Genomic DNA, 14,382 nt, shown 5'->3' with positions numbered 1-14,382 from the left:
AAACAGAACACATTATATACATGTGTGAAGGTGTTGAAGAACAAAAATTTAGTCAATTAAAAAAAGCTGAAAATAAAACCAAACCAAAACAAAAAATAATCCAGTCTGGAAATACTTCATCCAGGACAAGCTGGGATGGTTTTATATTTGACTGTCAGGCCTTGCTTAATGCTTTGATCCCGGATGTACATCAAATCAGCTAGTGTTCTGTTGTAATCATGCATCTTCTAAAATGTGAAGGCCTCTTAAGGAAAAGAGAAACAGCAGCTCCATCATTAAGAATGTCTTAAGCTGTGGATGGAAGTGGAGGATAGGGACTCAGAAAAGGGGTGATTGGAGAAGAACCGGGATAATTCACCGTGACGAGAAGAGTTCACCCTTGGTAAACCAGGCGGCCAGTAGGGACAGGTGCTAAGAAAAGCCTCCTCGGTTTTTCAGATGGGAGTCATATGTAACCTTCGAGACCATTCAGGTCAGTGGTGAGAATGTACACCAGATTCCAGGGGCTTAAGACCCAAGTGAATGGGCCAGCAAGGTGGCTCAGCCGGTAAAGGTACCAACCAAGTCTGACAGCCTAAGTGTGGTTTCCTGGGAACCACACGATGGAAGGAGAAGACTCACCTGCAGGTTGTTCTTGAACCTCGACGCATGCGCCAGGGCAAGTGTCCACACACCCCTTACCCTCACATACACAGAATCAAATTTAAAGAAGCAAGTGGAAAATGTTGGCAGTCGGTGTTTAAATCACAAGACGATTAAAGGTTCTGAGCAGTGAAAGAAGTGCAGACGGACGGCAGGGAGGTGGATTGAGTTACTGCCTTCTTTGTGAATAGAGGTGTTCATGGCAAAGGCCATGCCTGTCCCTTTGCGTGTTGTTTAAGGCTGTGTCTGGCCTATAGCAATGAGGTTTTACAGTCACCAAAGAAACTGGCCCACAAGCCTTAAGTGCACACTGTCTGGCCTTTTCAGGAAGCTCTCCGACCCCCTACTCTGGAGGGCAATCCTGTGGAGGGAAGTGAGGAAGGGTTTTTTATTTCTCATTTGCTTGTGTTCAGTAAAGGAACTCAGAGGCTATTAGTGAGGAGATGGAGAAAAGCCAAATGTGTTAGTGTGTCTTGCTGTGTGACAGGTCACCTCAAACTTAATCGCTTAAAACAACAAGAAGTTACCTTCTTGTTTCAGTTTCCATGAGTAAGGAACTTAGGGGTATGTTCTAGGTGCTTCTGGCTCTGGATGTCTCTTGAAGCTGCACTCTTCTTGTCGGCCATGGCTGCAGGCAGATGGGGTCATTGAGGTGCGGGCTGTTTCCAAGGCTTGCTGGTGTGGCTCTGCAGGAGGTCTGAGCTTCCTACTAGTGCCCAACAAAGAGTGAACCTTAGTGTCATGACCTTGCTTTGGAAGTCACGTGTCACCATTTCCGACATGCTTTGACAAACTGTAATGCGTGGTGAGAAGGGGCGCGATGCACATGGTCGTGATTACCAAGAAGGGGGAAGGATCATGGGGACTTTCTTGGGCTTGACAATCACTGGAGAGAACGTGTCATTTAAATTTTCTTGGAAGAAGGAACGGCATCTCCTGCATGTGCATTCGCTAGGGTGGCACCCATGCCTGACCTGGGGTCGTGAAGAGGTTGTGAGGAAATAGAGGTGCAGGGAGATTCTGAAATTGACCATGAGATTCTTTTGATAAATTATCCACCAACTTTGGTAAATTAAGTGTCCTGTAACTTCTCTTTAGTTAGGGATAAGATGCCCAGGTCTGCTGAGAGTGGACAGAATAAAGCACAGTGGGGAATATAATGAGGTTTGCACACCTCACCTTAACCTCCACTCCAGGGCTTCACCCACAGGCGTCTGAATGTGATTCGACTTTCTTTAACTCCCGTGCCATGTTATTATTACCCATCTGCTTATTTCAGGAAAATTGGCAAGATTTCTATTTTGCTCTGTAAGATCCAGGCATTGAATTTCCTTTATAATCCCTCAGGTGTACTGTTAAGGTCAAGTGCATAGAACAGTCTGTATTGGGCACGACTTTGCATCTGGTGGAGGTTGAGACTTTTAGCTTCCTGGCAGTGGTGGGAGATGGCAGGGGGCTCCTATGGAAGTGTTGGGGGGGGGGTCAAGGCTGCTCTGTAGATAGGATGGTCTGACCTTGTGGCCTCAGCTGCTGTTTGGAGGACCTAAGCACCTGGTGCTAGAGAGACACAGATTAATGTAGACAGGTTGCCACATCCTTTCCTTCCACAAGTTCAGTCCAGAGTCTGCTTATTTGTTATCTGTTTGGTGAAAGACACAAATCCTCTGTTGTGGGCAGACAAGATACCCGACGTGCAGATGTTGGGACAGATGTTTGGTCCATGTCACGTTTCTGTGGAGAAAATTGTCTTAAACCGAAATCTCTCCATCCAGGCAGCTTGATTTTTTTTTTCTTTTCTCTCTTTCTTTTATCCTATTAATTTTTGAGATTAACTCAAGAATCACCCAGGAAGGGGCTGTGGGAGTGGCTGCTGGGGGAACTTGAGTCTGGGGTACAGCTCAGTTTCCTCAGCAGGGGTTTCACTTGGGAGGAATGACATTGGATCTTCTTTTGATTCCTTGGTTTCTAGGTAATTCTTTTCCTTGCATGGATTTAGTTTTCATCCCTTGCAGAACCTTTTGGATGAGATGGGACAGTTTTCAGCACTCCCATTTAATCTTTTTTTTTGTCCAACTGGTCAGGGTGGTACAGTTGTGACCCTAGCACTGGAGGCTGAAGGCCAAAAGATTGCAATTTAGGACATTCCTAAATGGCTAATTCTCCAGTGTAATTTTCTAATAAAAACTCAGATACAAACTGGGCATGGTGGCACATGCCTGTAATCCCAGCACTCGGGAGGCAGAAGCAAGTGAATCTCGAGGAGTTTGAGGCCAGCCTGGTCTCCACAGTGAATTCCAAGAAAGCTAAGGCTGCATAGAGAGACCCTGTCTCAAAAGAAACCAAACAAAAACTCCCTTGGATAGCTACTTGCTCAGTAGTGAGGCACACTGGTAGCATCCTGCTGTCAGTGCTGAGAAGTGGCACCACATAGTGTCACCTCCAGGCCTGGTCATCAAGCAGGGACTGGCACTGTGCTGGGTGAGCAACTGCAGCTTATGAGAATGTGGATTCTTCCACGGTGTTATATTTATTTTGGAAACCCCTCTTTGTTGTTGGGAGCTTTCAACAGATGTTGCACAATCTTCTATGGGGAAAAAAAAAAGGATTTTTGAATGAACAATGTCCTTCAATATTCTTAATGCCTTCCTTTAAATACTCCGGTGTTAAAGAATGCACTGTCTTTTGGGTTGTTCCTGTGTCTGCAGCATGTATGTTTTTCAACCCGATAACGCTGAAGCACAGGGATTTCAAGGTGTTGCCGCCCCATTTCCTGTTCTTCTTGGAGCTGTGGATTCTGTTACTAACTAGGACTTATTTATTCTTTCAGGTGCCCACTGACGGCAATGCCGGACTACTGGCAGAACCCCAGATCGCCATGTTCTGTGGCAAACTCAACATGCACATGAATGTGCAGAATGGAAAGTGGGAGTCAGATCCATCAGGGACCAAAACCTGCATCGGCACCAAGGAGGGCATCCTGCAGTACTGCCAGGAGGTAAGTCCTGTGTGGGAGACGCTGTTCTTGTTGGGTCACATGCGTTCATTAAAAATATGAATTCCTAGATTTTATATGTATTTTCTCTCTAGTAGTAAAAATCTTGGTTCCTAATGATCCACTGTACCATTAATATGTATTTGCTCTCCCTTACAATTTGCACAATTTACAAATTGTGCTGTTACGATCATCAATAAACTGGGTAAACTTTAAGTTTTCTTAGTTTAATGTGTTCTACTATGACTGTGCAATAAAGGAAGTATTTTGGTTAAAGTGCTAGAATTAATTTTTTTCTTCTTTGCTCAAGCACTTTGATATGTTTTAGTTCATTTATAACTGTTAATATTTTTCTAGTTTTTTTTCTCTCTTCATATTGTATCTTTAAAATAAACATTCATACTGATGTGTAAAAAGTACACTAAAAGATCACTTCTGCTTCATCTCTTGTTGATGCACATTTTTATACTTTTTAAAATAACTTTATTTCACGTACGAGGATGTTTTGCCTGCATGTGTATCTGTGCACCACATGTGAGGTACCCAAGGAGGCGCCAGAAGAGGTTGTTACAGTTCTTGGAATGGGAGTTACCAAAGTACAGTTGTGAGTCACCATATGGGGACTGGAAGTAGAGATTGAGGTTTCCTTATCTGAAATGCTTGGGCTAAGAGTATTTTGGATCGCAGAGAATTTGAAATATTTGAATGTTCATGATGAGTTAGTTGCTTTCTGGATGATCCCCAAGTGAATATGAAATTCTTACCTATTTCCTGTATGCCTCACACACACAGCCTGAAGGTCATTTTATGTAGTAATTTTAGAGTTCCTAGGGTTGGGCTGTAGCCTGTCCCACGAGATCAGATGGAAATCTTCCGCATATAGATTCTGAGCAGTTCTCAAGATGTGTCTGATTTTGGAACATTTTAGATTTCATGTTTGGACTAGAGATGCCCGGTTTCCATTTCCTTTTCCTGTTTCACTAGCTCTTTTGAAACAATCAACATTTGTCAACCACTTGTCCTATTGTGCTATACGGTCTTAGAAGTTCTCTCTCCAGCTAGTTACCTCTTTGTGCCCTTTAACTACCTACCCCAGCTTCCAAAGTGCTAGCAACTACTCTCCCAATAGATTTTTAAGAAAGACTGAGACACACTCTCAATTTATGATGTAGACGTTTGTCTTTTTCTGGTGAATGGCTGCTGGCATCTGTGAATCATCATCTAAACCTGGGTTTTCCACAAATAACCACGTTTTTAAACCTTTGAATATTGGTCCTACAAAAATTGCTTTCCTTGACTCTGGAAACAGCCCTTACTTCCTGCTACACTTAGAGAGCCCAGTGATGCCTGGGTAGCTTCATTTTCTGTTTTTGTCTGTGGTTTGTGTGGTGCCGAGCCACAGAGAGCTTTTTCCCACTCTAGATGGGTAGCCATGGGAGAGGAACAGGGTAAAGTCCCTTGGCCATTTCCTGCCTTTTGCAGTTTTTGTATCATTCATCTGATTTTGCCCACTGGATTAGAAACAGCTAAACTAGCAGGGTGTTTTGAGCCATTTTAATGAATTTGGTCTTCATTCTATAACAATGAAAGGTCACTGAACCTGTTTATTGGCTTAATTTTTGAAGAAGAGGAGAGACTAGGTATGAATTTCAGAGTTAGCCCTGTTCTACATCCGTGTAGAGAACATTGCAAACACCTTGTGTGATGGAGTCTCCCATCCCCATGTTTCACCTGCATGGTAGCACCAGCCATGGGTACAGCCTGAGACTTGAAATGTGGCCAGTCAGGTGTATGCTGTTAAGACAAATGCCATATTTCAGAAATTTAACTTTAATAAAGACCTAAAATATAGGTTTTATTTTGAAATGAGTATGTTGTGAGTACCTATTAAGGGTGTCACAAGGATGTTACAAGGAAACTATATGGGATTAAAGTTGAATTCACCCCTTTATACTTGTCTGTAGTTCCACTCAGCAGTACCCTTGCCTTGTCCCATGCCACAGTGACGGGGCTGTCATCAATTCACGATCCTGTCATCCAAGAAACAAGAGGGAAAGAGAGTTGGGAGTCCCAACAGACTGCCCCTCAGAACATTACTGGTGATTTTGACTGAGAGTTCTTTGAAGCCTTTAAATCACAGCTTTCCAACAGGGTTTGGTGGCTCACTGCTCAGCCTTTAGCCATACAGTGAGATCTTGTCCCAAAAGAACAGAGGAGAGGAATAGAGAGGTGGCTCAGCAGCTTAGTGCACTTGTTGCTCTTTCAGAAGACACAGGTTCGATTCCAGGCATTCATGTGGTGCCTCAGAACCATGGATACCTCCAGTTCCAGGAGATCAGATACCATTTTGTGGACTGCATGAGCAGCAGGCACATGTCTGGTACATATACATACGTGCAGGCAAAACATACGCATGCTGTAAAATAAGTAAATGTAAAAAGAATCTTTAAAAGAAACAAAATAATCTTATTAAAAATATTTTAATGCATGGAGATGATGAAAGAGCCAATGGTTCTGTCTTCTTCTTTGAAACAGACACCACTGGATGCTAAGGATGCCCTCCACATAGACCCTCTTCTTAACAGGGCCACACCTAATGGTCTTAGGGCTATAAAGACTAACAGGGCAGAGGTGATGTTATTACCTGCAACCCTTGCTTTTTATTGTTAGCAAAACTTGTCTCTGAGCCAAGTATTTACTCCTTTTACCCATTTAGTGACGCTTCTGGAAAGGAGCCTGGGGAATAGACCTTGGGGAACTGCAACATTTAGGGAGAACAAAGAGAAAACTATGAAGTGGCCAGAGACAGGATAAGAACGAGCATGTGTCACGTGGTCGAAGACAAGCTAAGTTAATTGCTAAAGACAGGATATGATCAGACCACAAGTCAGGTCAAAACGGAGAAGGACTGAAGTATAATTTTTAACAAGGTCAGTTTGTGCCTCTCATGCAAAATGACCACGTGCCAAAAGAGTGTTTTCAGCTCACTTATTGAAGAGAGAGTAGCGTAAGCTTTTAAACCTGGTCCAGGTTAACTTGGGTAGGTTTCTTAGCACGTTTCATTGTCATGGCTGTGAATAGGAATCATCTGGCATAATTTCCATGAAGCAGGAAACCCTGGCGTTACTCACAGTGTCCGAGTATCAGCAGTATCTGTGCCTACAGGACTGTAAAATCGCCATTTATCTCTAAACCAGTCAGGGAAATGTAACCCCCAAATTAAATCATCTTTCACCCGCTACTTTGGAACCCGGACAGCCACATCTGTCTGCCTTTGGCTGCTTAGAAACCTGCCTTTACTAGGCAGGATGGCTGTCTTTCCTTCTTTTCTTTTTTCTTTCTAAATTTTTGAGAGCATTTGTTTTGACAAATCTCAGGGCATTACTGATAGAAGGGGCAAGTCTAATTGCAGTAGTTGCTACAAGAAAGACTGACATAAACAAGTAGTTATGATAAATGTGCAGTCCAAGAAAAGAACTAGGCAGAGAGCTTGAGACGAACCAAGGCAAAGGAAAATCTCCTTGCTTTCGTTTGTTGGTGGTGTTGTTTTTCCATTTCCATTTGTGTGTTGGCTTTCTTTTTAGTGAGGGCAACTTGAGCCAAAGGAAGCCGAAGCAAAATCATGAGAATAGCTTTCCATCCTAAAACTCCGGTGTCTGCGCAGGAGGAAGCTGAGTGGTGTGTTGGACACAGCTGTACTTCCCAGTACTTGGGGGGCTAAGGCAAGAGGATAACAAGTTAGAGGCCACACTTAGCTAAGTAGTGAGATTCTGTATCCAAAGAGGGAGTGGGGTGAGCCGGAAGAACCTGAGGTGAAGGGAGCCTCCTATTAGTTGAGTCTGGAGAGTTTTGGAAAGGGCAAAGGATGGTCCCCTTTTCCAAGAAAGGGTTAACTCGGTAGTCTCTGTTGGCCAGTGACAAGACCTACTGAATAGCTCATGTGTGTGGAGAAGGTTTTGTCTTACTCAGGAGAAAATGCTGTGGTGACTTACAAAGCCAAGGAGGCAGGCCTGGGAACCGAGACCTAGAATTTCCCGAGTCATATTTCCCGTGTTAATGCTGTTCTTTGTCCTGTGTTTACTCCTTTCCCCTGCTAAAAATGGGCACCCCTGGGGGCTCAGGAAGGTAGAAAGCTGGCAGCCACTGCTGCTGGGGGTGACATTCCAACTTTGTTTTGCTGTTGTGCATTGTAGTTCCAGGGAGGAGGGATTCTGAGTGGCTTCACGTTGACCACACAGGGACTTGGCACCTGCACCAGGGTACTTACTCATGTGGCTGTGTGGTCTGGCAGCCCACAAGGCATGGAAAAGTGGCTGCTAACAGTAGACAGAGAGGAACACACAAGGCCAAATAGAATGGCTTCCGTGGTCCTGTGTACAGTGGGTACAGACTAGGGCAATTGTTTTGGCTGGGAGTGCTGGATGGGGTCCACACTGGGTCTTGACTTCAGATAGCACTGGGAAAATGGGAGCGTGGGTGGAGATGATCACTCATGACCTTTAAATGGAGTTTGACATTGCCTACAAGATTCCTTATTGGTATTTTAGGGTCTCCCTGCCACTCCCCACATTGTAGCTCTCCTGTTATTTATAATGAATAGCTTTCATTTATGGATCTGAATTTGGTTTTTTTTATGTTGCTAGAACACATTTCTTTTGCCTTTATTCCTCCTTTAACTCCATGTTTATATTTTAAATGACGTTGATTGACTCGTTGCTTGGAATAAGAAGGAAAATAATACTCTCGACAATTCTCTACATCCTCTGCTTATCATTTTGTTAAATTATATTATTTTTGTATTTTTCTAAGTTATAATCTTAAGATCTGTCTGTTGGTGTGATTTCTATGTCATAGGTTCTTTTCAATGGGACTTGTTTACAGCCAACCCTTTCCCCAACATTCTGATTCCTATTTAACTTATTAGGTTATTATTATTATCATTATTTTGGTGGCCTTTGCCTTAATTAGTCATTGCCAATGATTTTGCTTAGTACTGTAAAGGTGGTCTTCTATTGGCATCTGTCATTGCGCAGATTCCTTTAAAATGTTATGGAAAGGCCTGGAGAGATGGCTTGATAAATAAAGTGCTTGCAGAGTTCCACCCCCAGAACTCAGTAGAAAAGCTAGATGTGGAGTGCAATTGGGATTCATTGTTGGGGAGACAGAGACGGGTAGCTGGTCAGTCTGTCCTACTTGGAGCTTTGTAGGCTAGTGAGAAACCCTGTCTCAAAGGGAAAAAAAAAGATGTATGGCACCTGATGATTGACACCCAAAGTTGTCCTTTGGCCACCACACACACATGAACATATGTGTATATACATAACACATACACACACACACACACACACACACACACACACACACACACACACACACACACACAGAGAGAGAGAGAGAGAGAGAAACAATCCCTACTCCTTACCAGTAACAGGGCTAAACATTTAATGGTATTTTCCTCCTGATAATGGTGAATTTATTTGATGTGTGTACTGTAATCGCTCATGACTAAAACAGATGTTGTAGAAGCAATCTGCTGCATCAGAGAGGCAGGCAGCTGTTAGCCCTCTGAGCTTAGGGTAGACGAGAAGGGCTGAACTCATGACTGTGACCTCCTTTTTGACCTTTTGCTAACCATTTGAACTTTCCTGCTAAATATATTTTTGTTTTTTAAAGATGCATTTAACTGTTTGTTGGTGCTTAGCTCCAGCTTTAAATTAAATTAAAGTGTAGTGGTTTAATATTGATTCTTTGATAGGTGTCTTAGTTAGGGTTCTTATTGCTGTGAAGAGACACTATGACCGAGGCAACCCTTATAAAGGAAAACATGTAATTGGGGCTGGCTCACAGTTTCAAGAGGTTTAGTCTCTTACCTTCATGGTGGGACATGTGGCAGCATGCAGGCAGACATGGTGTTTGAGAAGGAGCTGAGAGTTCTACATCTTGATCTGAAGGGAGCTGAAGGTGAGACGCTCTGTGCTGGGCATAGCTTGAGCATGTATGGGACCTCAAAGTCCGCCTCCACAGTGACACACTTCCTCCAACAAGCCAACACCTACTCCAAGGCCACACCTTCTCATAGTGCCACCCCCTGTGGGCCAAGCATTCAAACACATGAGTCTACGTGGGCTGCACCTATTCAGACCACTACAATGGGGAATTAGCTAGTCTGTGTCCTTTGTTCTCTCCCAATCCTCTTGACTTATATTCCCTGCCATTGATTTGCTTTGGAAATCATTAATAGTGGCATTTTGGTCCCTTTGGTTTCTTTGGTGCTATCCTTAATCAAGGACAAGACTCAGGAGAAACAGTAATAACTGAATACTTTACATCTATTCCTAGTTATATATAAGACCTTATGAAGTTTGATTGAGAAAATAGTTTTGAAAGCATGGTCTAATTTGCATGCTTGTTTTAGCCAAGTGTTTATCCAGCCTTTCAAATGCTTGGTACCTATAATATTCCCTTCTGTTTCCTAGTCATAGTAGTTCTTCTACTCATTGTTGAAGTACATGGTCCTCCTTCATTTTCAGTTATGCTTTTTATTAATTTCATGTAGATTTTTGCTTCATTCCTTATAAAATATGTATTGAATACTGTTAACCAACTAAAAGGTTCTGCGTTATCGTGGTTCATACATAGTTTAGGCCAACTTTTTTGGATAGGGTTTGGAGATTGGGCCATTCAGAGATGATGGTGTTGATGGTGTCAGGAGGGTGGAATCCTCTGGGTGGTACTGATGCCTTATCCTCAGAGAAAGAAACACTGGAGAGACAGATCTCTTGACTATGAGAATGCAGCAAGAAAATAGAAAAAAGTCCTCACTAGCATGCATGGCACCTTGGTCTTGTCACCTTCCAGAACTGTGACAAAATACATTTCCATTGTTTAAGTTGCCCAGGGTGTGGTATTACTGTCGCACTTCAGCCAGGACCCTATTATGCCTCCTGTAGGCACAGGCACTAGAGACCCAGGGTGCTGCTGAGAGTGACATTTCTAGAGGCTGTGATTCACAAAGCATTTGATCTGGCAACCTGAAGCATCATTTGGTAATGCTTATATAGATGGCTTTTGTTGGCATGAGACTGGAGTGGGGTGGGCAGAGGCATCCTTTTCTATCCTGAGGGAGCCTTCCCAACAGTGGCACCTGTGGTTCCCTTCTGATGAACCATTTCTTTCCACTGTTAACAGTTTTAAAGTTTTTAGATAAGAGTGTGGGGGGGTGTGCAGATTGGCCCTCATTTTATTTACCCAACAAAGAAGTGATAGACCTGTGGCAGTAGAGAGGAAAACACAGTGCGGCTTTCAATGCTCAGCTAGGCTGCAACAATAAATGATCATAGTAAACGTGCAGCTATTATTACTGTTAGTTTTCTGCCTGCGTTGTGTTCTTACCCCTTGCAAGGAAACGTCACGAAACACGACAGAATCCGCTTATAGAGTTTATTAGAAAACAAAGGACAGAAAGTGTGCAGGCCTGTGGGAGAGACACGTGCGTGGAGAAGAGTGGGGAATATCGCGCCGGACTTTTAAAACCGGCTGGGGGCGTGGCCAGGTCACGTCAACTACTCTACGCATGTGCGTAGATCACATGATCATGTTGCGCGCTTACATGACCATGCAATGCCACGGGACTCTGATCACGCGAGACCCCTTGGCCCGGAACTTGCTAGGCGGAGATATCCGGGCCCACCGGGTATCCTAGCTACGAAAGACGCTTTTGATGCGGAAATGGCTAGGCGGAAGTGTCCGCCCAGTAAATGTAACCGCGTTGTGAACCCTTCAATTACCTTCTGTGACTCTTAGGTAGGGGGGAAATAGCCTTTTCTCTGGTCCATATCAGAAGCAAAGAGTGCTGATGTTATGGAAAAACAAACAAAAACAACACAACAAACAACAGAACCAACAACTTGACTGTAACTTCATAAATTGCTTACAATTAGTTTAACTACATAAAAACAGCCATTTGCCCTAATGAGCTATTAGAGACATTTGGCTGAAGAAATGTCTAGATATAAAGTCTCAGAGAAACAGATATTAGGTGTTTTCTATCTGTGGCTCCTACGCATTACACAGATACGTGCAATCATGTCTGTCTGTATAACATGACGGTAGAAGTAAAGTGTCTAGAGAGGAAAGAGAACTGAGGGGTGGTGTAGGGTCGAGGAGAGGGGAGGGGAAGGAGGGGATACCTCACTGTAATGTGTAAACGTGTGTGAGAACCCTTTATGAATCAGAGTGCCATGTACAATCAATGCATACATGTAGAAATGTAAAAAGCATTAAAGATAAAAGAGATCAAAGCTTGGGAGTGATATCCCCTTGCAAAACATTAAAGCGTAAGAACAAAAAGAAACGAGACTTGTTAGGTTTCAGTGCACTCCTTTACGGTGAAATGAGATTTGTGAAAAACATTGTTTCATTCACACCAAAGGTGTCAGGGTGTGAGAAGGAAAAGAGACAGAGTGCTTCAGTTCTACATCTCCAGGCTTTATGTCTTCGTATTTAATTCAGGCCACCAAAGGCCACCAAGAATAGGATTTCGTGTCAAGTATTGCCTTTCCTGGCTGACAAGGAGTGCAAATACACATGGTTACATCAAGTTGAGAATGAAATCTAGAAAATGGAGACCATGGGATATAGCACAGAGGGCCTTGATGGTAGATGTGGAGACGCGAGATCTAAATCTCTGGCGAACGGGAGCCATGGGATGTGTTAGGATGAGTACTTCCTGGTGGGACATTTTAATAGCGTGTTTCCACTGGTAGCCTGACTGGGAAGAGAATTCAACTCATAAACAGAGGTGAGAAAATAGATGTGAGAGATCATCCATTCTCCACATTTTGCAGTGATCCGGAGATACAGTCCATGAGTTATGTGATTCAGGACAAACCAGGAATAGTGCCTGTCCTGTCTCAAGAGTGTGTCCTTACTCCATAGCTGAGGCAGCCAGATGGTATAAAAGCCAGTTGATATAAGTTACATGAGAAATCATATACAGCCCGGATCTTACCCTGCTCCCATCTGCACCCCATGCAGAGTTCCAGCTAGACAGGGCTTCCTGAAGGTGCTGTTTGCTCTGGGAGAGCATCCACATGGAACCAGCCTCTGGAGGCTGCTGAGGATGGGAAAAAAGTTTCAAGTGTGGGCAGTTAGATGGACGCGATTGGCTTTGTTTATCTCCTCTGCTATTAGATTATGGGCACATGCTCTTGTGTTCCTAAGTAAGTTCTTTTCCACCGCTAACCATGTCTGTGATACCCTTAACCTTGTTCCTCAAAATGAGCGGTTGCTTTAATCTGTAATTAACAGGGCTGCTGCGGGACAAAGTACACCCCCGGGGGACCAAAAGAAAAAAGCTTGAGCTGGGTGTGGTGGTGCATGTCTTTAATCCCAGCACCAGGGAGGCAGAGTTCGAGGCTAGCCTGGGCTACTCAGAGAAACCCTGTCTCAAAAAACCAAACCAAACTAAACCAAACCAAAACAAGACAAAACAAAACAACAACAAAAAAAGAAAAGAAAAGAAAACCTTGATATGTGGATTTAACACAGCTATTCCTTTCCCTAAATTCCCACTCTAAGATTTAGTATGTAACCAAACATGAGATTCCCAGGAAGGGCTATTTCTCCTTTCCTTGTCATTCTTCAGTAATATGAAACAAAACTGTTGAAAGATTAAACAGATTGTTCTTGTCAACCTAACTATCTATCTTTCCAGGTTGTCCTGTTGGCTTTCTGTCGGCTGTGATAAACAGCATGACCCAAAGCAACTTGGGGAGCAAAGGGCTTATTTCAGTTTAGAGGTCACACTCCATCACCAAGGGAAACCAAGGCAGGAATCTAGAGGCAGGAACTGAAGCAGCGGCCATGGAGGAGCATTGATTACTGGCTGGCTTGTTCCAGCCCAGGCCCACCTGCCCAGGGATGGTACTGCCCACAGTGCCCAGGGTCCTCCTGTATCAATGAACAATGAAGAAAATGCCCCACAAACATGCCCACAGCCAGTGCGATGAAGGCACAGTGTTAATGGAAGTCCCCTCTCCTCGAGTTCCTACATTCGTTTGAAGTTGGCAGCCTAAGCTAGCTATGACCGGAGTGTACTTGTTTTGTTCTTCCAGCTTTGGAAGCTCAAAACTGACCCCAAATCGTAAGCACATGATCACCATAGATTTGGTATTTAAAAGGTCTAAGAATTCCTATTAAGTGGAGCAGATTTTGAATAGATGGATCATAATTTCTGTATGTGAGTAAGGGTATATGTTATTCATTAGTGGTCTGTTGAGATTCAAGGATTGCTTGGGACTTAGGGATAAAAGAGATGAAGTCAGTTTAAATATTGTAAAATAAAAATTAAAATGAGAGTGTATGTCTTTGTTGGTCTTCTGTCACTGTGATAAAACACTGAGCAAATCCAACTATGGGAAGAAAGGGTTTATTTCATATTACACTTCCAGGTCACACTCCATTACTGAGGGAAGTCAAGGCAGGAACTCCCATAGGATCTGAAGCAGAAACCCCTGGAACATCACTGCTTACTGGCTTGCTCCCCTTGGCTGGTGCTCAGTCAACTTTCCTTTTTTTTTTCTTTTTTCTTTTTTCTTTTCTTTTTTTTTTTTTTTTTGAGACAGGGTTTCTCTGTGTAGCTTTGCGCCTTTCCTGGGACTCACTCGGTAGCCCAGGCCGGCCTCGAACTCACAGAGATCCGCCTGCCTCTGCCTCCTGAGTACTGGGATTAAGGGTGTGCGCCACCA

General features: G+C 43.5%; 1 protein-coding gene across 4 annotated transcripts in view; it reads left to right on the top strand.

The window, feature by feature from the left end:
- App (amyloid beta precursor protein) overlaps nucleotides 1-14,382 on the top strand; it is a 231,206-nt gene that overhangs the window by 58,858 nt on the left and 157,966 nt on the right. For all 4 annotated transcript variants that reach the window (XM_006987946.4, XM_006987944.4, XM_006987945.4 and 1 more), the window contains exon 2: nucleotides 3,470-3,637. In XM_006987946.4, coding sequence (XP_006988008.1) covers nucleotides 3,470-3,637 — 168 coding nt within the window. The remainder of the gene's footprint in view (nucleotides 1-3,469; nucleotides 3,638-14,382) is intronic.

The sequence above is a fragment of the Peromyscus maniculatus genome, chromosome 12 (assembly GCF_049852395.1).
Source record: "Peromyscus maniculatus bairdii isolate BWxNUB_F1_BW_parent chromosome 12, HU_Pman_BW_mat_3.1, whole genome shotgun sequence".
Taxonomy (NCBI): domain Eukaryota; kingdom Metazoa; phylum Chordata; class Mammalia; order Rodentia; family Cricetidae; genus Peromyscus; species Peromyscus maniculatus.
This window is presented reverse-complemented; position numbering and strand designations above follow the sequence as displayed.